The 25,768-nt window shown below is 36.3% G+C and overlaps 2 protein-coding genes across 2 annotated transcripts; both read left to right on the top strand.

The window, feature by feature from the left end:
* Positions 1-2,044: 2,044 nt before the first annotated feature.
* Positions 2,045-18,852, top strand: LOC120334970 (uncharacterized). The gene is made up of 16 exons (XM_039402489.2): positions 2,045-2,258; positions 3,118-3,304; positions 5,019-5,194; positions 6,723-6,827; positions 7,510-7,639; positions 7,852-7,943; positions 8,425-8,587; positions 9,744-9,916; positions 11,349-11,407; positions 11,837-11,948; positions 12,752-12,904; positions 13,373-13,494; positions 14,912-15,006; positions 15,603-15,774; positions 16,673-16,758; positions 17,983-18,852. Exons 1-16 carry the CDS (start codon positions 2,064-2,066, stop codon positions 18,084-18,086), a joined length of 2,124 nt encoding a protein of 707 aa, XP_039258423.2. The 5' UTR covers positions 2,045-2,063; the 3' UTR covers positions 18,087-18,852.
* Positions 18,853-22,838: 3,986 nt separating this feature from the next.
* LOC120334987 (dehydrogenase/reductase SDR family member 12-like) lies at positions 22,839-25,109 on the top strand. Its single transcript, XM_039402503.2, has 3 exons — positions 22,839-23,528; positions 23,834-24,052; positions 24,580-25,109. Exons 1-3 carry the CDS (start codon positions 22,905-22,907, stop codon positions 24,700-24,702), a joined length of 966 nt encoding a protein of 321 aa, XP_039258437.2. The 5' UTR covers positions 22,839-22,904; the 3' UTR covers positions 24,703-25,109.
* Positions 25,110-25,768: the final 659 nt, after the last annotated feature.

Here is a 25,768-nt window from a genome sequence, read left to right as displayed (position 1 = left end):
CTCAGTTAGAATGATTGATGCATTTAATATATGATCAGGACAAGTAGAGCAAAGCAAAATATTTTATAATCTATCCCCCGAAAAGCATATGCGGCACGGTAACCTACAAGTACCGTATCTGTAGGCATGATATTCGATGGACCTTTTAACCCCGAAGAAAGTACCTGTAGAGAAGTTTAGCCTAGTCTATCACAGCTATTTCTAGACTAATTTTAGATTACGGCAATTAAGCTACGACGCCCAAGCAATCAGAATGATCATTGAGTTCTTTGATTCATCCCAGAATTTCTGAAACACAACCCAAAACTAACAAATAGCATGCAAAAACGAGGTAATATTTACAAACTTGCCTGAAAATCTTTCTGAGTGACAAGTGTCTGAGCGTTTGCGAAAAAGTCTATTGTTACGTCACTCTTTGCGTCTTGCTGATTAGCCAATGTCACGGAATAAACAAGGAGGTAGATGCTCAGGGAAAGGTCCATCGCGGAATTACTTACATTTATGTTTTTGACATGTTTTGCGTATAGAAAAAACAGAGGAAAAGATTTGACTTTTTAAGTTTAATGCTTTTATTGTGAAAAACCGGATGCGGCCCGGACTCACTAAGGCTCCGTCTCGGCGGCCCCCAGTTAAATTGAGTTTGAGACCCCTGGTTTAGATAAATAGCAAATTATCGAATACTTCCAAGTTGAAACAATTAAGTAAAATTATTTGTTATTACTGAATGAAATACAAAAAATATTTCGGTTCACGTTGAATTTTTTGACCGTCAGAATAGCTGTGTTTATCACATTTGAATCGTGCATTCTGTGAAATTTCTCATAACAACCTGGAACTACTTTCATTCAGACTTACTGTGAGTATGACAACTCGACAAATTTACAATGTTCAGGAAGTAATCAAAATTTCTGCTCAGTCAGCATAAATATTAGCTCGAATTTAAATAAATTCTTCGAAAGTAGAGGTTAGAAAATTTTTCGTGAGTGGCAATCTGGAACTACTTTCGTCCTAACTTATCGTGGGTATGGCAAATTTACAATGTTTAAAAATTAATCTAAATTTGTGCCTAGTCAGTGTAATTACATTACTCATTTGCCCAAATTCGCATAAATTCTTCGAAAGCCGAGGCAGCTCATCGGCATTACCGCTCAACCAATAAGTTATATTTAGCAATTGGTGTTTGTCAGGAAAATTCGAAACTTCTAACCACTCTTGGTCACTTTCCAAAATGAAACTAGAACAGGCAACGTGTCATCACCAATATGTTTAGAAATAATGGGCTAAGTATAACAAAACTTTAAAAATATTTGTGCATTGAAGCGTTGATAATGTAACATTAAAGATATTTTCCATAAGAAATCGTTTACAAATTCTGTTAAAGTAATAAAAGCGTCGGAATGTAATTTCAATGGGGGAAGGCGTAAGCAGTGTTTAATTCGATACACTTAACAGTTACATTTAATACCATAATTCACGAAAACAGAAAAATAAGAAAATTGGTCATTTATAGCGCGAGTACTATCGCCATATTTTGCAGACAGATGTAGTTTTTGAGGCTATGGTTAGGGTTGAAAATTTGTGATATCCATTACGGATGGAAATGCAACGTTAGAGTTCACGCTATAAAACTATTTTGGGTACTCCCGTAGTTTGTGTACCATGTTAGGGTTAGACAATAATTTCATTATGATTTACCTTACTTTAGCTCTATTACGAGTTCAAGGACAGTTTGTGTTAGCCGAGTGAATATATCCCTTACCCATAGGTTTCAGTCCCTTTACACAAACTGATGTAAAGTAGGCGAACAAAATATTAGTTACCCCATATTGGTACACATACTTCTGGGGCATATTATCTTGTGGTAGACCTCACGCGATAGTAATATCAAGAAAATAATTGGGGGGGGAGGGGTGATATGATTTTAGTTTGTTGGTCAACATGTTTGCGTTACCATGAGAGCCACTAGGTTCCTCTGACGTATGTAGCAATTTGAGAGCCTATGCTCTATACATTTTCTGTTTTTTGGATATTTATCAGATTGAAAACGATTTTTAATTTTCATTATGGGAAAGAAACCAAAGGTTGAATGTAAATCGTATAGTTCAAGTGTTGTGAATGGAGAAAAACTTTCTAAAGAAGCGGTGAATGAGGTTGATAATTCATCTGAGGATTTCACGAATCCCGCTCCAAATCCTCAATTCAATGATTCATTCAACGATGTTGAAAATCAACCCACTACTCCTGAGCAAACACAGACGGTAGGTTACTATCATAAGCGTTTTAACCGCCACTATATTCCATGAAAAATTTATAAAAATTTTAGAATCAAGAATATTTATGCCAAAAGTTTTATGTGGAATTTACTACAGCATAATTGATTACTCTCTCGTATTCACATGAACGATTTCATGTTTGTGATTATTTATAGCAAGGTTGTGCAACCTGCGACCCGCAGGCCAAATGTGGCCCGCGAAGAAGTGTCAATTTCGATTGGTTGGCGACCCGCGATACGAGTTTTTATTTAATCTGATTCATGCGAGTATTTCCAACCCCTTTGCGTTGAAAAGCCAATATCTGAGTTCAGTTTATTATCATTGCCGATGACGTTCTATGCTCTGACAGCTAGCTTGTGCGATGCGAACAACGCATGCCATAAGTTCAATTACTAGAAAGCCTATGTTGGAGGTGTGGTCAGAGGTTTCACCCGATTATTTGTATTTAGCCCTTCTGTAATAAATGTTGCACACCCCTGATTTATAGTATACGGTAGTTATTAACACTTTTTTAAATCCTAAAACCATTTGTACAATGCTGTAACTAAATAGAATTCTGCGAGGACCGCGATTACAATAGTTAAACCGTTCAAAAATATGTTTAAAGATTGATCAAGGCTGATTATGAAAGGACAAATAGAGTTGGCTAGTATTCGTATTGACATGACCTGTTTCATGTCTGTGATTCTAGTATGCAGTAATTACTATTGGTAAGCTCCAACAGTTTTTAAAATCTTCAAAATATTTGTACAATGCTGTGAATTGAGAAGCGCTAGATAGAATTCCACGAGGACCGCGATTACAATATTTAAACCCTTCTAAAATGTCGTGAACCAATTTTCAGGTTTCTCCAGTAGATCGTAAAGAACTTCTACCTAAAATTCCAATCAACGACAGCTCTAGAACATTGAATAAAGAAACTTCAAACAACAGTATCGGCTTTTCCCTAAACGAATCGTTTGAAATTGAAAGTGCTCATTCATCGCCTCCTCTTCGGCGTGAACCCATTGTACGTTTTACATCAGATCAAGGTGAGATTGGTGGTGAAAATAAAAAAAAAACTTTTATTCATTCTTAGAGACAAAAAACGCAACAAAGGAAAACTTGAATTATATGGCGGACGGACTCTGGCTTCTTGCCTATGTCGACAATGGGATAACTTACCAAATATTCGTTTGAAAAAATTTTACGAACGAAAACTTACGATGGCCACTCAGTGGTTACACAAGCCATCATATAAAGCAGTGTTTCCCAACCCGAGTCCGCGGTCTCAAATGAGTCCGCGAAGCGTTTGAATGAGTCCGCAACGAGCCAGAAATTCACTGCGAGTCGCAAACGTTTTTTCCAAAATTAACTATCAGCCAATTTACGATTCACATCAAAATTCACGTAAAACGCAAGTTTATCCACATAACATTTTTCAAGTCAAATATTACTAGTTACTGAGTACGGCTGGGTATATATTCGAATGTTCAACTATTAGAATAGCAATTTACTATTCGAAAATTTGGTAACAGGTGACGCGAAAGGTCAAAACGATTGGATTTCACAACTCACTCGCGAATTTTCGACGAAAACGCGAGCACGCGCGTGGTGTTTCTCGCAATTTCGGACAACGAGGAATAAATTTTTTTCTAGTAGGTGTCAATGGTAGAAACCCAAATTTTCTAAATTGAAAATAAACGGTGAGCCTATAACTTTTGTTTTATGATTGTACGCGACCGATTAAAAACGCTTCTTTAGACATTGCAAATCGCAAAATTTCGGGTGATACAGTAGTATATGTATACCAGGACATTTCCCTTAGGCCCCCACATTGGTACGTACAGTACTGGAGCGCTGTAAGTGTTGTACGAACAGCTCAGATTTATTGAATTCGAATAAACGAAAACGAAAAATGATTCGAAAATACGAATCAAAACAAAATATAATCTGGCAAGTTACTCGCGAGTTACCATAAACCCAATTAAAATAGAAAGGCATTTTAAATTCTCGTCGTTGTCATGGATTGAATATAGTGCGACAGAAAAGGTCATTACACTAAAAAAAGTCGACTCTTTTAACGGACGTGTAATTGCGGCAAATTCCCGATTTTGAAATTCGTTCAAATTCCGTTGTGTTTGGTTTTATTGCTTCTTCACACAGAGTACGGTTGCAATAAACGCACCTTGAGTCCGCAGAGGTTTTCGCTGGTGAGAAATTAGTCCGCGACCAAAAAAGGTTGGGAAACGCTGATATAAAGACAGGAGGGTCTGGAGATACTACCGCACATAATCACTCTCGCTAGACTTCAATCTTCCAACCCATGCGAGATGTAATACGCAATGGCTAGACTTTCTTTTACGCTCTACACTAAACGACAAAGAACACGACCTTCAGAAGCAGAGAATGATATACCCTTAGTAATCTACAATAAGTTCATCACATTTAGGAAGAATTCGATTTTATCAATCATATTTGGATATGGGGAGGTCGCTAGAAAAGCAGAAAACTTGAAGGTCAGATGAGATCACGAATAAAATGCGTTTCTACTCATTTCTTTTTCTATACGATTTTATTATTTTTTTAGGTTCTACGTTGTTTTAGCTTGATACCTTATCGGTTCTATTTGATGTCTGTAATATTCTGTGTAATTTATGCCTTTGAAAAAAGCTTTGTAAAAGTTATTCTTTGTAAAAATAATTAGCTAATTTTCCGTTTTTCTGGCTTAGCACCAAGAAATAACCTAATTTTTCATATTGCTAGTGAAGATATCCACAACGGCGTCAACCCGACAGACTAAAACTTGTGAAAAATGCCTCCGGAAAACAAAGAACAGCGTGAAGGAAAATCTAAGACTGATCGTGGATCTTGTTTTCAACATCTTGATCGTAGCTCTTCTGGTTGTTCTGATTTTGCAAAAGTACACGTTATCTCAAACAGTACGTACTCATATTATGGTTACTCCCAGTGGTTGGGTTCAAGGGGTTATCCGTTATTGAAATGGGTACTCCCGCAGTGTATGTACAGGTTAGGGTTAGACCATAATTTTATTCCGATTTTCCTCATATTAGTTCTTTTACGAATTTGGGAACTGTCTGTGTTGATCAAGTGAATATACCCCCTGCCAATAAGTCTCAGTCCCTTTACACAACTTGATGTAAAATAGACGAACAAAATTAGTTACCTCCATATTGATACACATACTTCTGGAGCGCCATTAAACGTAATGATAGTCAGCAAACCCGTTCTTGACCCGTGACGTACATAAATTTTATTAAATGAGAAGATCTGTTGTTGGCGAGTTCGATACAGAAGAAAACTCCTTTTTGTAATTTAGAATCCCATCAGCGGTGTTCTTATGTAAACCTAAACGTCTATTTGTCTCACCACAACCGAATTTTTCGGTACATAATTCATCATCATATTTATTAAAATCCGGCAACTGTTGGTCTTTCAGTGGTCACCCTTGACTTTGCTTGGAGTTGAGTATTTGTTTTCTTCCTGACTAAGTGTGTGTCCATGCTTTGAGAATTATACTCATAAGTTGTAAAATCAAGATTCAAGCGATTTCTCACATAAAAGCCAATGCATAATAGAGCTTTGCAAGTGATCATTGTCACAACAAAAGCTACATCCGGATACACGTAGATTTTAACGGTTGATGGGTGTACCCTGAAGTACGAGAAACACTATTAGGAAGGCAAATAGGATTCAACCTAACGGTCGCAAGATTTTCCGGAACATTTCAAATTTGGAAATGGTTTCGTAAATTTGTTTAATTGCTCGATTTGTAATAAAAATGGCACATCGCTCACGTCATTCATCCATCATTACTATACTCTTTGAATACTTTCACTACCATACCTGCTTGTCTTTGTATTCAAATTGGTGGCGGAAAATATGTGGTTGCAATGGCTGCTGGTAAGAACGCTGTACTCAACTACCACAAGGGAAACTAGGTCAGCTGTTGACGTCAAACGATTTTGGGATCGAATGTTCCTCCCCATATTTAAATTGGATAGTGTTGAACCAAAAAGATTTCAACCCAAAAAAAGTAGCTATATAACAGGGGTGGGCTTTCGGACGATGGACCAAAAAGTTTGCCCATCTAGACTAACGGGCCATATAAGTATGTCGTAAAAGGTTACATTCATGTACTATATTTACAGTGCTACAAAAGCACAAAAGTGGAAAATAATGGGCTTCGTACTAAAACTACATTTAATTGCAATTTTAACAAATTTCTTGAGCATTTTTTTTCCAGCTAAAATATCAAAATATGGATTTAGTTTGGTTGTGCATGCATCAGGTGGGCCAGATTAAAATACCCAGCTTGTCGGATTTGGCCCGCGGGCCGTAATTTGCTCATGTCAGCTCTATACAAATCATTGGTTGCTTGAACAGAAATTTGTTTAAAGCGAAGACATGGAAGCGCCTCATAAAAATGATATCTATATTCTTTCCCAGACGGATTTCGATGACGCAAAATCGTGCAAAGATTTGCGAGATCAAGGGAAGACATCGGATGGTTTTTATTTTATAAAACCTGAAAGTAAATTCGAAAAATATGAGGTATTATGATCGTGTTTGAAGATGTTTTGTTACTAGCATTGAATAAAGTGTAGTATGGCTTCTCAAACTTTTAATCCCGTAACCCCTTTCAATATAATAAAATTTTCCGCGACCTTTGTTAAAGTTGGCATTGTTATGCAAGCGCGCCGCTTCTCTGATTTTATGTATTCTTTCGAAATCGTGAGATTTATGTTTTGCACTAATTTTATTATTTCTGTTTTAAAGCAAAATACATGATACAATAGCGATCCCTAAAATTCGACACGAACAGATCGCTATTTAACCCAAATTTATGATGAAAGATAACCTTTTTTACATTTTTATACCAGTTGGCTCAAAATAAGGCTTCAACTAAAAGTGGGGAATTTATCGTCAAACGGCTATTCTGTTTTCTTAAATCATGGTGGTTTTAAAAAAATGCGCCATAAAGCGGATTTCCGCTGATTGAATTCGAGTCCTGCCCAACCTATAACCTCATACTGTAACGGTATCTTTGTATTCATGCATGTGTGCATTGTCCTTTTGTTATGTACGCTTATTTCAAATGTCAGACGTAAATAAATCAATTAATTACGAAAAAAAATTTAAAATTATTTTGCTCTCCATTTGTATATCGATAATTGTGATTCATTGTCCAAATATTTCCCAGTGAATAAATTCCCGATATTTGTTTATTTCAAAGACTTACTGCGACATGGAAACAGACGGGGGCGGTTGGACTCTTGTGGCGAGCATTCACGAATCAGATATCAGAAAGAAATGCGACTCAAAAGATCTTTGGGCTAAGTTTACTTCGTTGGAATATTTTCAAAGTAATTTGCCTTCATATGACAATCATAGTATGTGCCTGAATAAATACACAGTACTTTCCGATCAAAAGTCTCTTAACTCAAAGTTCAGACCAGCGCGAATTTCAGCCTATTTGCGTAGCCGGTAACAAACAAATACGTAAAAGCACTGAAACGGTGTTTAAAATACCTCACAATTTCTGTTGAATAATCACAACAATGTTCATAATTCCCAGAACCAACCAACTGGGAAAATGAAAAAGTATTTGGAAAAGCTCGGAATGCTACAGATGACGATTACAAGAATTCTGCTTACTACACCCTGAATGTAAGAAAATCCAATGTTACAAGTAGCAGTGGGATTGGAAATTCAAAGAACGTTTTCTGGTCTATATCATATTCACTAACACCAGTTTCCCTCAATCAGAAAATATATGAGGTGTCCATAAAGTCTTTGACATTTTTAAAATTACAAAGGGAGTTTATCGATATCATATATATATTGCTTGGGCTCGCACAGATGTATTAAACGAAGTGCTATGCTTGAACAATTACTTATTAAAAAACAACAAACCTGGTTAAGATATATTGAGAACTGACTTAATAACAAAATCGAAATTGTAAAGAAACTTTATGAACACCCTGTATAATATGTATGTCACTATGTAAGCTGCATTAACGCGTCACGCTTCGCATATGTCTGATCGTAACTTTTGAAAGCCAAATATAAGGCTAGTCGTCCGTCATCTGTGGTGTCCAAAACAAGAACAAATCCAAAGAAAATAAATGACCTCTTCTTTGCTTTACAGGCCAAAAACATAATGATATGGCACGTTTCTACTGAGACATCTGATGAAAATTTGAAATTGAAGTCAACACTACGCTACAGAACAACAAACCATTTCTTACAAAAACACGGAGGGAACTTAAAAGCAATGTTTGAAAAAAATTATCCGCTGCAGCGTAAATCAGGTACGTTTTTATTTATTTGATAAATAATGATAGAATTTCCTTATTCCCCATAGGTTCGCAATACTAAGCGCCTATACGCTCGAAAACTGTTTTCCATTCCATATTAGGATTTTTTCTACAAAGCCCGTGCCACCGCTCAAAATAAGAAAATTAGTAATTATCCACTTTATTTCGGGGTTAAAGTTAGGAATGCAGGATGGGATGTAAATTCAGAATTTCAAATCATTTTTAACCCATTGGGTAATCACTACTTCTTTGTTTTAAAACGTGGCGTTTGTGTTTTCTTAAATCTCGCATTTTTGCATTAGTGGCGGGGACTTTGTACAAGAGATTCCCCGATTTTACAACAGTAGCGCACTTTTTTGTGTAAGGAATTTCATATTTTATACAAATCATACGCAATGGTGAGATTCCTTTCTTGGAACAACTCAGTAGTCAAGGATCCAATTCCTATTATTTGTTTTGACTTTAGACGACCGCACCAAATGGGTAACGCGCCCCGCAGCTGACAACAAGCGGTATATATGGTTCCATTACATTTGAACCCGTGTACATTTGAACCCACGTACATTTAAACCACGTACATCTGAAACCACGACAATTGCACCTGCATACTATTGCACCTATGGAAATTTTTTTTTGTTTTAATAATATTTGAACCCATACTAACCCTAACCTATGGGTTTTAGCACCCGCATATAGATTGAACCCGCGGATATGCACATGGGTTCAAATGTACGTGGGTTCAAATGTACGGTTACCGTTGTATATATACATGTGTGTGAAGTTTCAAAAGTTATGTAATAAACATATGTGAAGTGCGTAATGTTCTTGCAGCGTGGTTGCTAGAAAAGCAGAAAGTTTAAAGGTCAGACGAGATCAGGAATAAAATGCTTGCTCACTTATTTCTTTTTCGATACATTTTCATTTGTTTTAATTTCTAGGTTGTTTTAGGTTCTCTTGAAAACCTCGCTAGCTGTTTCCGTACAATTTGGCAATTACAAATCAGAAACTCCCATTAAAAATTATTGCCTACGCCCCTGGACGTGCAGTTCTACAGCTGTAAGTTTGGTTTTCTGGAATGACACTGCCTGTTATTAGTAGGTTTAGGTAAATTTTTGAATCCTCTGTTACATGTATTAATCAATCTTTTCAGAATACCAGGAGAGGCAAAAACATATGTCCAGCACTACGGCCATTGTGAAAGAGTCTTTGTTCCAGAAATTCTTTGAAATTAGAATGCAAATTCCAAACTGGTACATGTACGATCTTTCAAATAGTATTATCCAACTGTTCGATCCTGGTTTGTTCTACTCCTACGGGAACCAGGTGAGAACATAAACTTTGAACTCTGTGATGAAATTTAAATTTATAATAGATGTTCTCTCTTTCACTCCTAACAAGTCTTGAAAAAACACTGGTTGGAACATTGTGCGAAACGGATAGAACACAATTGTGCTCATGGTTTACTCGATCAGATCGATATGCATGGCAAAAAAAAATCAGGTATGAGAGAATTGCTGGACTCTTCGCCGACATAGTGTGATTCACGTAATCGCTGGCCGGTTACGACTTCCCCTATCATCAAGCCCATGCATCTAAAACAATACTTGGCAACTACTCAACATGGACTGGTAATCGGACGTAGCAACAATATAGATTTGAATCAGGAATTGCTGTCTTTGCATATTTCAGAAAACAAGCGGAAGATCGGTGCGTACGCATATTATGCGAACTAATTTCTAATCTTAATACTTAGCTTAAATTTCTAAAATCAACCAACCACTTCGGGAGGTGCGCATGCCTACATATCCCGATCAAAGTCGCTTCGCGATTCCCCTAAAATTACGTTGCAGACCCCTAAGCGACCCGGACCTCACTTTTAGAACCAATCTTTTAAACTTTAGAAATGGGTTACGAGCAGTGTAGATGACAACTACCGTTATATTTCTGGTGACAAAAGTTATGTATTAGATTTATGTAAAACGGTCATGTTATCGTAGCTTACGTAGTGAAATACATAAATTTTCTGAAATTAGGGAACCCGTTGTTAGTGAGTTTGATGCAAAAGAGAACCCGTTCCTATAATTTTGAATCCCGCTTCTGCCTATATCAGCCTTAGATATACTATGAAAACAAACTGCCCGCGACAGCCTTGCAACATTCGAAATATAAAAACGATGCCCCACTATAAACAATTGACTAATGTTTTTTTTTATTGGTCATACTCTTCATTGTTTATATTGTTACTTATCGATCTTAAGATCGGTAAGTATGTTGATACGTATTTGTTTATTTGTTTGTCTGTCTGTTAGATGCACGCGATATCTCACGAAAGCGAGGTTGAATCTGCTCCAAATTTTTTATGTGCATTCATCATAGCTCGGATCAGAAGCCTATCGATTTTCGATGAATTATGTCATATAATTAGCGAGTTAATAATATATTAGTGATAGGACACACAGTGTCACTATGGAGTAAGAGCGCTGTTTTGGGGAATCCCCTAACCTTCGATCGATAAGTCTTCGGTCTCCGACCGATATTCTCGTTTATTGTTCATATTGTTTATTGGTCATCTTTTTAATAACAGTTTGTAATACTTCATATGATGTCACAGATAGATAACCTCTGGAGGTTTATTGTGACTTCCTTCACCTGTGAATAACATTTTGCTTCTGTTTGTTAATATTTCTTTAATCTTCACATGGCGATAAATAAATAACACTTACGCTTCTATGTAATCATATATTATTGTTTGCAGATATCAGTGAATACTAACGAGGACGGCGTGGCCCGTGTGTTTTATGGCAGAACGATGAAGTATGACTATTTTTGTGTGTAGAGCTATGTTGCTATACCAGTCCTGGTTTTAAACTTTTTATCCTTTTTTCAAACATTTTCTAATCAATATTGTCATGAAGCATTTCGTATCTTCACTCCAAGATATACAATATACTTTAACATGAATTTAAAAATAAATTTATGCAGTAGGAGTATAGTCCATGGGCTTACACGGAATTTAAAGGAGTTGCGGCTCGGAACTCCCCCTGTTGAAATTTAAAAAAGGCATTTTTCTGTATCAAACATAGCAATTTTTCGTAGTTTTAATCGCTTTTTAGATTTCCAAGATTCTTGAAAACTCCCGTTTTCCGGCATCCGGCTGATAGAACAATAAAATTCCACCCTGGAAATTTCTTCCCGATTGGGTAACTCTAGATTAAATCAGTATCAAATATCCTTTTTATCCAGACTTACCGGATCCGAGACGATTGTAACCCACTTTAGGAATGAATTAATACCTTTTATGATGCTGAGTGCGATTAAAAATCATGATGGAGCGATAACATATGTAGAGACAGAGGTAAGTTGATTGGGAAATGGTAATCCTATGTAAGGAAAAGATAACTTTTTTTTTTGGCCATCCAGAAAACATATATATTTTCTAAAATAATAAAATAGAGCAGTAGTTAAGGTAGAATGGTAGATGAATGGCGGTGGTTAGGAAGCGACCAGCATAGTCTGTTATCATCCAAAACGAAAGCAAAGTTGAGGAAGTGAGGAGTGGAAACTTATAGTGAAAAGTCACGAACACTGTTTGCACAGGAAAATTTAGTATTTTTTTACAAACTAAATCTCCTTATACAAAAAGTAATGTATCCGTACCGATAAGTCCTTAGCTGAGCACAAAGTTTGTTGAATTGTTCGGCGAATAAGTATGACCAGCCTCCCCCCGCAAAAAAAAATGTTGAAATTTTGAAATGTAAAAAAGCATTTCTTTGTATCATACATACAAATTTTTTGTAGCTTGAGAAGATTATTAGACCCTAAATACCCTTGAAGCCCACGGTGGGACCCGCGGTAGTAGTTACGGTCTAACTTGGCCAATCAAAATTATTGGAAATGAAAATTCCGAACTACGTCCCTGAGTATGGCGGAATAAAGAGTTCCCGTGCCTCATAAAAAAAATAAAATAAATCAGCAAAATTTAGGATGAAATGAAACAATAGAGCATACCAGAGACGTTTCTGTTTTTAAGTACTAATTAATTGAAATTAATCGGTCCATCAATTCCAAAGAAAAATAACAAATAAACAAAACAATCCGTAAGTCCACTTAGTGTCCAATTATTCTTTGTTAATCTAGTATATATTTCTTTCCAAACAGATTTCTTCATTCATTCATCGTAGCAATATTGTATCGCATCTGAGAAACGAGATCACGCTCCGTGACTTTGAGTTGCAATATCGAGCCGTTCAGTATTCCAGTGAAGCACATCCAACAGCTTGTGAATTTCATTTTGTTATATTTAATGAAAAAGTGAGTCATTGTATCAATGCTATTTACGTTCTTTTGTAGGGTCTGAGTGCAAACTCCACGCCAATCATTCGACACTCCCGTAGTATGTGTACAAGGTTAGGGTTAGGCCATAATTTCATTCCGACTTTCCTCATTTTAGTTCTATTACGAGTTAATAGCATAATGTGTTCATAAAATATACATATTACAACATCAACACGGACATAAAAGATGGTCTGTGACATTAACTAGGTGGATTAAACACACAGTGATCTTGCACGAGCTTATATTTTTCTCAGTCGTGCAATTGATATTTTCTAAGTAATACAACTTACTCGAATGTAATTTCTTGCGACAATTTCTAAATCGAATCGCCCACAAAAACCAAACGTTCTGATGAAAACACCTCAAGAAGCCAAGCTTCAGCCATTTCTTTGTACAAATATATCAATTTATTTCTCATGTATGTATTTTATTTTAAACTTTCAGAACTGGATCTCGAATAAACCAACAACATTTGAGAATACGTATATCAAACCAAGATATGAAGCGAGGTATCGCGTAAGTGGAAGCCCGTCCAACTTTATTATGGGATACATGTTGCTGACAAGGTAGGCAAAGTAATTAGTTATTTGAGCTTTGTTTAGCTATACTTGATCTTTCATGTATTTCTATTCTTGTTTCTATTTATAAAAGCAATTTATCACAGCCAACAAGCAGAGCCGGATCATGTCTGTTTTGGGCCCTGGGCGCTATATATAATTATAATATTGATGAAACTAATGTTTTCTGAAGTGAAATACGACAAATAAGTTTCGATATTCAATACTGATTGAAGGCCTCGTTATAATTATTTATACTTCAAAAAGAAAAAAAAAGGCAAAAATTGATGTCTGGATCGTCTGGCTTACTTGATTTATTCCATTAGACAACGATTTGCCATTGAAAATTATTCTATGAAAATATATACAAATAAAAAAAATATTAATTATAACTTATAAAATTTAGTATCCGACTTACATCACAAATATTAATTGCTAAATAATGAACCGTACGAGGGTTCCTCGAGCAACATAGCATTATCCAGCAAAACTTAATTAGTTGTTATGGTAACGATGCATCAAAATAAGGGCGCTCCAGAAGTGTGTGCACCAATATTAACGTAACTAATTTTGTAAGTTGTGTGAAGGGACTGAAACCTATGGGCAGGAGGTATATTTGTTTGGCTAACACAGACAGTCACCTAACTTGCTCCGAAAAATCGGAGTAAAATTATGGCCTAACCCTAACCTGGTACACACGCTTCAGGAGTACCAAATAACGAACTGTTCGAGGGTTTCTCGTGCCCTACTGCATTATCCAGCAACAGATACTTAGTTGTTTTGATAACGAAACACTAAAATAATTTATCCTGTAGCCACTGAGCCTATTTACATACAAATATATTTTATCTTATATATATCCAGAAACGCTAACCGTACGTTGTTGTTAACAATTCTCTAAAATAGCTCAGTCACCTGGCCAAATTTTTTCCTGTATACAAATTTATATGGGCTAGTGCTGGGAAGAATTCCCTAAACGATGAGTCAAGTCGATGTACGGCCCATTCGAGTTCACTAAATTCAATTTCACTGCTACTTCACTTTAGTGGATGGCAGGTTCGAGTTGTTTCATTTAGACTGGTGTCGATTCGGGACTTCGATAAATGGTTCCTTGAGCTACCCCGTTACTGGTATATATATATAGGTTATGATTAAATATCGGTAATTAATTAATTTAATGTGATGAACCTAACACAGAAATAAATAAGTTCATACACTAAACTTTTATTAACTCAATTTTCAACTAAATTAAGCAACGCGAACCGAAGAATATTTTTTCAATCAAATCATCATGCTATTGACGGACGAACAGGGTACGCCAGCAGGGTCAAATGTCGTGATTGTTTAATGCGTTGATAGATTGCGAGGTACAATTCAATACACTTAATACGAATATTTATTTTAAAATTAGTTCACTTATTTTCAGAACCGCGGGTAACAACATAACTTTAGATCAGTTGGACGAAGTGTCAAATGTCATTTTAAGAACAGTGTCTGAGATTCCAAATTTATTCAATACGGGTAAGTATATCGAAATCATTGTAATAGATAATAAAAATTTTCAAATTGATATGGGGAGAGGAAAGCCAATAAGACGGTTTAATCATATGGCAAACCCAAGTCTCCACAAAACTGGGTGCTCTTAGTAATCCAAGCAAGTTGGATTGGAGTCGTTTAGGTTAATTCACTTTGAAACATCTGATAATTAAATAGAAGAACTAAGATATGGTAGGCTGTGCTTTTTAAAAAATAAGCCTTCCCTGACCTGGCGGTTGACTCATCATGGTAAGCGTTAGGAATACGCTCGACATCGCACCCCTGATTACCCAAGCGGGTTTGCAGATCAAATTTTGTGGGGGTTAATTATGTGTGAGAGGGATACTTGATTCCTTGATGTCGTGGGGTTGTTCACGTAACCGGTGGTCGGTTACGTCTTCATCCACCACAAAGTTCACGCACCAAGCCCATGTTGTTCTATGTAAACTTATGTCACGTTGTTGTATTGATATAGAGCTATAAATTCAGCATGGTTTTCCGAAATACTGATAGCCTATTGTCAGTGGGTACGATACAAAAGAGAACCTGGTCTTCAAATTTTATTTTTTAATTCAATTCAGAAAATAAAGAGCAAGATGGACTAGTTGTACGTATAGAATTCTATAAAGGTAGTACCGCAATAATCCTGAAGAGTATTCCCGAAAACTTCAAACCATTTGTTGAACCTGGATTCCTACAATTCCGAGCTTACAACAAAAATGGATATCCAAACGCAATGTGTCCGGGCGTGGAGTTAGTCACTTTATTGTTCGTTATATAAATATCTTCTTCATAGATATCTGAACCAAAAGTATATTGGCACTCCCGCCGTGTGTGTACCACACGTTAGAGTTAGGATTAGGGCATAATTATATTCTAATTTTCCTTAGTTTAGTTCTATTACACGTTCGGGGACTGTTTGTGTTAACCAAGTGAATATCCGTCCCTTTACACAACATGTAAAATAGACGAAAAAAATTTAATTACCGTACCTCCATTTGGATACATATGCTTCTGGAGCGCCAGTATACTTTTTGCAAAAATTAGCTGAAATGAAAAACTTAAACAAAATAAGCTGCGAGTTGTATAACAATTTAGAAACTACGTTTAGATACAGTCTGTAAGTTTAATTTCTCGAGCCCAATTACGTTTTTAAATGCTTATTACATATAATATTCTTCGGCGATTAGAGTTAGTGCTTTAATTACGTTAGCGCGTTTGCAGATGCCTTTTTTGATGTGTGAAAAATATCTTTGGCTTTTCGTGAGATGAAGATATTGGAGCTCGAATAAAATATTCCGTGTTTAATACCTTACACTTAACGTGTAAGAAATAAGTCTCGTCGCGAAATAACCGTTCCAATTCACGGATTCATCCTAGAACTCCGTTACTTACCGGTGTTCGGTGTCTTTTTCTTCACTTTTTAACAGATTAGGTTCTTTGACGTAAAACTTTTTGAATATATTTATTGTGATTTTTTCTATTCCCGCTGTATCAATATTGGACGTAACCACAGGTGCTGCTGGATAACCAGTATTGTTTTTTTTGCTTCTCCATTCCCTTAAAAGTCATATTACCTACCCAATGTTCGTGCAGAGTGTATTTTCAGCATGGTGAAAATTTAATTATTGACTGACTGTACTTATGTCAGGGTGACATCAAGCGACCCAGAATATGTCTGCATTGGAGGATTATCGTCAGAATTAGGAGAACACGGTCGATGTGGAGATTTTGCCGGTAAGAACTTTGAATTCGTACCAAATTCTTCCTTCAGCCCGAATGATAATTCAAATACAGGATTGTTGATTTGTTCCCTCGAAAATAAAAATTCGCAAATTGCAATTATGCAGATTGCACACACTTACATTTTAAATTGGCCAAATATTTTCAATATATTAGAAGTTCATTAATTTATTTTGTTAGGCAACTGTAAACAAACTTGCCACCAACTTTGCACTATTATAGACGAAGCCAAACAAGTTGATTCACATGGCTGGCCTAGCATACTGACATGAATATAAACAAGCAACACTCTAATGGGCCACTACGTATAATGTCGCTGATGTTGAAAATGTTGAATCTATAGTGAAAAGACCTCGTTAAAAAACATCCCTGTCAACGACTAAAATAAGAAAACTATTAATTATCCAGTTAGGGTTAAGATTGCAGATTGCGCTGGAAATTGAAATCATTCCTGACCCTAACAGAATAATTACTATTTGTTATTTTAAAACGTGGCGATGGTGTTTTTCTCAAATTTCACATTTCTGCACTAGTGGCGGGAGCTTTGTACAAAAGATCAAAATTGTTTTCTAGACTGCTCGGATTGGCTAATTTTTCCCCAGGCCACTTACGATTCTGCATTGCATCTGTACAAAAAAATGATGTGCGAATAACAGACCAATGAGTAATGTGTTGTGTATTCGCAAGTGTGAGATTGTGGTGTGTATGTGTATGAAAAATGCATCAATGAGTAGGCCTACTCAAATTGGTACTCCCGCAGTATGTGAACCAAGATGGCGGACACTGGAACCTAGTATGTGTACCAGGTTGAGATTAGGCTTTTTTCCCCTTATTTTAGTTCATTACGAGTTCGGGGACTAACCAAGTGACTCCCGTAGTATTTGTACCTGAAATTATGGACTAACCCTAACCTGGTACACATACTACGCTCCGGTGTCCGCCATCTTGGTTAACATACTACAGGAGTACCCTCAAATTAACCTCTGTATTTTTTAATGTTGTCTGGTTAGTTATTGCTCATTTTATCAGGCATCTATCCCAAACAATTCGCCTGAAAACGCCTCAGTTGTGTGTGTGTTAACTGCAATACAGGGAAATTAAATATTAATTGATCAGAGTCTGTTTCGGTCGATCTTACTTTTAACAACCGGTGATTCTTGTCCAACTAGAAACGCCAGATAATCTTTCGAAGTTGAAACAATTTTTCTTTTGTTTCAGGTTGGGCTGGAAATGGAAAATACGTCATCGATGATGATGTACCGAGCGGACTTGCCCATTCACAGAAGGACATTTCCTCGGCCATTCTGATATTCTATCGCTGAATTTTACCTAAACGCCCGCTGACTAAATGTAAGGGGACTGATAGATAAAGTTTCTTGTGATGATATAAAGGGCGAATACTGTACCATTGAATTGTTATTAACATTATTTCATCGAAAATCAGCTCCCGAAGAATTCTACAGCGATTCCGACGAAATGGATTGATTAAAAACAAGTCTTTTATCGATGGAGATTTTCAGTAATGCATAATTCGCCGTTATAGATTTTATAACCTACTGTTTGTGAGTAGCTCTTGGTGTACCAAAAGCCCGCTCGTAATTTTGTCTATAGATCACCTCATTGCGTACACGTTGCCCTCCTTGAATTTTCATAAAAAATAAATAAAATAAAAATTTCAAGACAATTTGTTCGGGTATCAAATTAAACTTCAAGGAATGTTTTTTTCGTTACTTGTTGCAAGGAAGTCCCGGTAATTAACCACTCCTAACATAGCACGGATTTCTCGTGCGAACTCGAACCAATGTCACTCCAGATAGTCTTAGGCGACCAATAGAGGACTTGCACGGGTCACGTGACTTTGTTACTGGACGGCAATAAAACAAAAACGTCCATTTGGCTCCTGTCAGTTGCAAGTCGGATTATATGTTTCCGTTTTGTTTGGCTGTTGAAAATTGTAATTTCGTATTGTTCCGTTGGCCTTACGTATAGTATAGACAACGAAATGGATCTTCAGTTATGTTATATTCCACTGATTACAAAAAGATCCGGAACGTCGCGCAATGTGGATATTATCTATTGCATTGGCAGAACTGCTTGGTGTCAAGTCCAGAAGCCATCTTACATGTGTTTCACTGTTTGCGGACAGCACTTCGTTGATGGTGAGTGATAATGTGGTGATAGTGTGCCGTTATCAATTTCTTTAAATATTCATAAGCTCCCTCATTTCAATGGAAAGCAGATGACAAACTACTGTTATTAGTAAGCCTACTTGCAGTTGCAGACTTGACTTGTGTAAGACAGTAAGGAATTAATAATCAATTGCTATAAGGTATTGTTTCCCTAATTAGCAGGTAATCTATTACTAAGTGTGAAAGGTTGAATAGATAACTAAAGTTTAACACCAGTGGTCATGCAAAAAACAACCAGAATTCAATTGAATTCGCCATCTAGGAATACGCTCGCCACGGCATCTCTGATCACCCTGGGAGTTTCACAGGTTTCAATCCCAGAGAGGATTGCAGCTCTACTTCGGTCGTGTGAACCATCCTCAGTGGGAGGAGAGCTGCAATCCCTCGCACATAACTATTCCCGCATGGGATTGGAACCTGTGAAACTCCCAGGGGGATCAGAGATGCGGTGGTGAGCGTATTCTTAGATGGAGAATTCAATTGAATTTTGGTCATTTTTTGCATTAGCCCTGGCGTTAAACTTTAGTTATCTATTCGACTTTTCACATTTACTGATAGATTACCTGCTAACTAGGAAAACAATACCTTATGGCAATTATTGATTAATACCTTACACGAGTCAAGTCTGCAAGTAGGCCTACGCCTAGGCCTACCAATAACAGTAGTTTGTCATCTGCTTTCCATTAAAATGAGGGAGCTTATGAATATTTAAAAATTTGATAACGGCACATGATGACTCACCATCAACGAAGTGCTGTCCGCAAACAGTGAAACACAAGTGAGATGGCTTCTGGACTTGACACCAAGCAGTCCTGCCAATAGATGATATCCACATTGCGCGACGTTCCGGATCTTTTGAAAACAATGGAAAATAACAGTCCTTCGAATGGTCTATTTTTCTCTTTTCCAGTCATATCTACAGTATGGTATCATATCATGGGTAACGCATCGACTACTCTCCTTCGAAGATTGGAGGTTTTACAAAACAAAGCAGTTCGATCCATATGTAACGCACCATTTCGGTCTAGACTAGATCCTTTATACCACAGATGTGGAATACCACAGATGTGGAATGGCATTCACCGATTTTTTTACGAAGCAGAGTAATATCCATTCCTACTCTACCAGATCGGCTTCATCAGGTTCATTCCATGTCCCAAGGTACTCCTCGAGCAGAACACAGAAATCCATTAAATATATAGGTGTGAAACTGTGGAACGCTTCACCTAATACCATTAGATCCCTAGCATATTGCACTTTTAAAAGAGACCTAAAAAATAAATATATCGGTAATTATCTCTCCTCTTATACCAGTACAGGTACGGTAACCATTGAAATTTCTACTAAGATCACTTACTTTTTATTACCGTAACGATCTGGCCTACACTGGCTAACGTCAATCAACCCGAACGAAAATAGGTGCAAGGAGTCGGAATCCGAGAGTATCTGCTACATTAATAGTTAATTCAAAAATCGTTCAGAGTGGAGAGCGATAGCTTATTGCCCTTAACCTACGTTCGCTATTATTTTCAATGACCAGGCCGTTTTATCTTTTCCTCTTTATTATGTACATTATATAGATGTAATAGTTTGTTTGTATTCCTCATTAGACAATTTTTCGTAAGTGTCTCCTAAATTGCATTTGCTGTAAATATTTTCGATTTACTGTTTGCCTTATATTGCTTTTAGTTGCATATTCCGCCAAACTTGCCCTTCCTATATTTTTTCTGTGCTTTTATCTTGCTTTCCTCGCGTTTTTATTAGTTGTTAGTAATTATTCCGTGAAAGTTACATTTTCTGATTTACTGTGTCATAATCGAATACATTTCGAATGTCGCTGTAATTGTATCAGTTGTGACTTATTCCTAGGATTTATTCATTTTATCCCTCATTTAATTATGTTTATTCTAACCTGTAGCGCTGTAGGTGTCGCTGCTTGAAGACCTTCTTAGGTCCCTCGCGACTCCGGTCACGCAAAAACATGATTAGTACTGTAATTTATTCATTGTGTCACTTTATGTTTGAACGTGTTTTTTTGTGATGACAAAATAAACGATTGATTGATTGATTGATAACTGAAGATCCATTTCGTTGTTTATACTACAGCCAACGGAACAATACGAAATAACCATTTTTAACAGCCAAACAAAACAGAAACGTATAATCCGACTTGCAACTGACAGGAGCCAAATGGACGTTTTTGTTTTATTGCTGTCCAGTAATAAAGTCACGTGACCCGTCCAAGTCCTCTATATGAAAAACTACTACCGTGTTTTCTCGAAAATAAGACCAGTCTGAAAATAAGACCTAGTCTGGATTTTAAAAATGATTTTATTATAAGCCCTCCCCTTGAAATAGGACCCAGTCGATAGCGCAAAATGTTTTTTGACTTAGTCGATAGCAAAATACTCCATAGAGCATGAAATTTATGAATCTAGTGACTTGCACGATATTCCATTTTTAAATAATCTAGCCTACGTTTAGCATTTTTTTTTTAAATGTGTTAATTATAAGTAAATGGATATCGGTTTTCATATTTTGTATATTTGAAAATCTCTTAAGTCTCTACTTTGTAGTTTTGTTTTTGATAAATGAAAATAAAAGACATTCCCCAAAATGAACTCTAGTGCTATTTTTCGAAAGAAAATTGAAACACGGGGAAACACGGTATAAATTAATTGACTACATTTATGTTTATATATTTAATATTTGCAGAGTATGGATGTTGTTCAATTCTAATATAACTGGAATATCTCGAAGAAAACAGATGATAGAATTAGTGGTGGTGAAATATTATAAAATTCTAAAATGTTACTCCCCCGTTTATTTGGGTAGATCTTGTACTGCTATATTTTATTTTTGTCAATTATATGTCGCTTCTAACAGGATTATGTATTTATGTATTACACTACTTATGTGTACTCCGCGGAACGGATTTCCGGTCGCGAAAACACGAAGATGAACCTTTCAACTCTCTTTCAACTGGTAAAAATAAATATTTCATAACCACCAGCTGATGTTACGCTCGAGTAAAGCTGTTACATAACAATATTTTTTTGCTGTTGCATAACGATGACAGGCGAGCTGCGTAGATTGAAAAGTAATGCTGCAAGGGCGTAGGCGTCATTATTACTGTTCAATAGAGCGCATATATTATTTATATATGTCACGATGAACACTACAAAACAACATAAGTTACCGGGTACCGGTAGTTGTTAGCATATCTGCAGATATAGCAGCTGTGTCTGTGTGTAGAGTCTGAGAGTGCAAGAATGTCAGATGTTGGTCGCGGCTCACAACAGACAAAACCTAAACGCAGTCAGACAGTTCTCGAATTAAATCATTACCGTAGTAAGGTATTTAAAACAGAACGCTATCGTACTCAGTCTGAAGAAGATCTTGTAGTTACGCAATATTGCATGCAGGATCATAGGATGCAGACATGAGATGTTTTTATATTCAAGTTACAGACTGGACTTAGACTAAATTACTAAACGAAATGGACAATGACTGAAGAAAAAAATCAATTACTACAAATACCTTTCCTTACTCTGCATGGGTTCGTAGAATCGAATCCTGTTGGGGATAATTATATGCTGAACTCTTCACAACTGTAGGGTGGTTTACGAAACCGCAGGTCAGTTACGGCTCCCTCCACCATCAAGTCCACTCATCCAAAAAAAAACAGGATAACTAATCTCATGCCCGACATGAAATGGTAACCGAACGAGAGGCCATGGTTCACCATATGATTAAGTCGTATAAAAGACTTCCCAATAAATATACTTTAGTATATTTTTCCTTCTGGAATTAATTTTGAATAGTAACCTAGAATAAATTGAGTATTTTTTGAAGATTTGTTGTATCTATTTTTTTGTAATAGAAATTTAACTTGTCAATTTTATTATTCAGTTATTGAAAGTTATCTCAGTTTTTGTTAAAATCATCAACATGTCACTTTATCAAAAAGGTGTTTTCTTGGTAAAAGGGCTCCGAGAATTCACAAAAAGTGGATACATTGCTGCGGAGAAGTCATTCAATGCAAAAGATTTGGGAGTAGATGTGAAAGGACGGTCGTATATGATAACTGGTTCAAATAGCGGAATTGGCAAAAGTGCTGCAATAGAAATTGCAAAGAAAGGCGGTACTGTTCACATGGTCTGTCGGAATGCTGAAAGAGCAGATAAAGCGAAAGATGAAATCGTAACTGCAAGTGGAAATCAGGATATACATGTACATATTCTTGATATGTCTAAGCTTTCCGAAGTTCACAAGTTTGCTCATGAGTTTTCAACAAAACAGGAAAAGCTTGATACCCTCATAAACAATGCTGGATGTATGGTCAATGATAGAACAATGACTTCTGATAATTTAGAAATGAATTTTGCCACGAATACAATGGGTACCTATGTGTTGACTATTTCACTTTTGCCTCTTTTAAAAAAAGCTTCCAAACCAAGAGTTATTACAGTATCATCAGGTGGGATGTACATACAAAAATTGAACGTCAAGGATCTACAATCAGAGCACAACTTTTCGGGTGAACTGGCATATGCTCATAACAAGAGGCAACAGGTAAGAAAGAAAGCATTCGCACAGCTTTTTCCAAAATTAATTCATTCTTTTTGCAAGATACTAGGTATTTCTTTATTTCATATATTGAAAAGCATTTATACTTTATACACCAATTTTCGAATAATAGCCTACTTGGAGAGATGAAGTGCATTGCAAGAGCTATATGTAGGTATAACTATAAAATGTTGTTCTTTAATTCTGACATGCAGTCAGTTTAGCAGGTAAAAAATGACTCTCATTACGTTAATGAAAACTATCTCTGGCACTCTTTTAGCCTATTTATATGATACCGCATCACATTGCAGGTTATACTCACAGAAGAGCTGGCTAAACTGCACCCTGACGTTCACTTCTCAACAATGCACCCAGGATGGGCAGATACACCTGCAGTTAGAAGTTCAATGCCAGATTTTCATCGACAGATGGGCAGCAGATTGCGATCGCCTGAACAAGGTGCTGATACCATTGTTTGGCTGGCTTTATCAGATATGGCATTGGAACAAAAGAGTGGCCAATTTTTTCTGGTAAGAGAAAAATATTGTGATTATTGTTTACCTTTTACATGAATATTTCTAATTGATGATTTAAAAACATCTGTGGGATGCCAATACCATGATGTTCATATTGAAATAGTTGGATAGGTAATTTTTTGTTTGTTTTGAATTTGGGCCTAGTGATTAAAGCATTAGAAAAAAGTCTACTCTATTTTGTGAGTTTATTAAATTATAACAGAGATCATTTTAATGCAGATGTGAAACTGTAAATGCTGTGATCAGTTCTTATTTTCTGCTTGAAATTTTACTGAGTAACAAATATAATTTGTTCCATAGGCCACAAAACAGATATATTTAATGCACGTGCTTGAACCATTATATAATTGCTTGTTGGACACAAAGTGTACATACATATGGATCGTTGCTGAATTCTTTTTGTTGTGAAAAATCGCTATGCCCCTTAGCTATTCAATACTTGAATATGCAAGAAGGCTGTTACTTTATATGACATTTGTGCCCTTCATATTTTAGCATTTGTTTCTTGTCTTATTTTTCAGGACCGTAAACCTCAAGCTCTGCATCTACCTCTTGCTTGGACACGTGAAAGTGCATCAGAGCGAGCAAAATTTATGGAAAAAATTGATGAAATTTTAACTCAAACCAAACCATCTGATCTGTAATCTCCACAAGTTGCATTCAAAATATTTTTGTTTCTTCTTTTGTTTAGTAATTTTGTAATTGACTTCAAATGTATTTATGTTCTGCTTCATTACTATTAGTCTAATCGTTGTTTTTTAACCTACTTTTCATAATGCATTGAGAAATGTTGAAGGGCTCCAGAGGGAAATTTATCATATTATATGTGATCCTGCAGAGCTGTCAAGAAAGAATCCTATAGGAATTTTTATTTCTTATCTTCCTTTTTGTCATATAAACCAGTAATTATACTACTCTTTGTTGTGTTGTCTATATAGCCCATTTTATATTGAAATATTATTAGCAAACTTTTACAAGTATATTTACCACTGCTCAGAGTTCAATTGAATCGCTTTTTTACATTATTAATTTTAAACGAAACCATGATAAAGCGTTCTATCTACTCTATCAACATCCAGAATATAGGTAGCACAGCAGATGAGAGTGTTTTCTTAGACTGTGATCCAATGCAGTATTTTGCAGATTAACCAGTTGATTTCTTCAATGTTTTGGTCCCTATAAATAGCAAGCAAAGGAAGGCAGCTGTTTTCTTGTAGTGTCAGGTTCCAAAGTGAAAGCGGTCTACAATCTGGAACGATTCCTTGGGGTTGCTGTTTTCAGATAGCTTATGATTTATCATCTCAAATTAGCTCATCATCTTTCCCCAAAAGAATATAAGAATTCCTCGTTCTCAATCCCCCAAGTGGAAGAGTAGTAGTATGCCCAATTGGAAGGACACTGGTGCCAGATGCTATTATTATTAGCCCTTCAGCATACAATAAATCGGTAAAGGAAAAAGAGATGGAATACTGATCCAATATAGAAAACCGAAGAGCTTAAGTAGTTAGAGAAAACCTATGCTGCAGGTTTAATACATTGATCACCATCTTACTCTGAGTTTGGAAAAATTGGGCATGCAATGCCATACTTGATAGATTCCGGCCGTTCCAAAAATAGTAGCAGCTGAGGCATCAGGCTGCTCAGAGTATTTTTCGTATTTATCCCAAGAGAAAGTAGATAAGGCAGCTCAACTATATGTCAAACCACGGC

This window comes from Styela clava, chromosome 1 (assembly GCF_964204865.1).
Source record: "Styela clava chromosome 1, kaStyClav1.hap1.2, whole genome shotgun sequence".
Classification (NCBI taxonomy): domain Eukaryota; kingdom Metazoa; phylum Chordata; class Ascidiacea; order Stolidobranchia; family Styelidae; genus Styela; species Styela clava.
Note: the sequence above shows the minus strand (reverse complement) of the source record. Positions and strands in the feature narration are given on the sequence as shown.

Bases quoted from the DNA above. Each gene is read 5' to 3' on its own strand.
- LOC120334970 (XM_039402489.2), top strand. From the start codon at position 2,064: ATGGGAAAGAAACCAAAGGTTGAATGTAAATCGTATAGTTCAAGTGTT. The intron at 6,828-7,509 runs GTATTATGATCG...TTTATTTCAAAG, and splicing joins GTAAATTCGAAAAATATGAG to ACTTACTGCGACATGGAAAC. The intron at 7,640-7,851 runs GTAATTTGCCTT...CATAATTCCCAG, and splicing joins TTCGTTGGAATATTTTCAAA to AACCAACCAACTGGGAAAAT.
- LOC120334987 (XM_039402503.2), top strand. From the start codon at position 22,905: ATGTCACTTTATCAAAAAGGTGTTTTCTTGGTAAAAGGGCTCCGAGAA. The intron at 23,529-23,833 runs GTAAGAAAGAAA...ATCACATTGCAG, and splicing joins CTCATAACAAGAGGCAACAG to GTTATACTCACAGAAGAGCT. The intron at 24,053-24,579 runs GTAAGAGAAAAA...CTTATTTTTCAG, and splicing joins AGAGTGGCCAATTTTTTCTG to GACCGTAAACCTCAAGCTCT.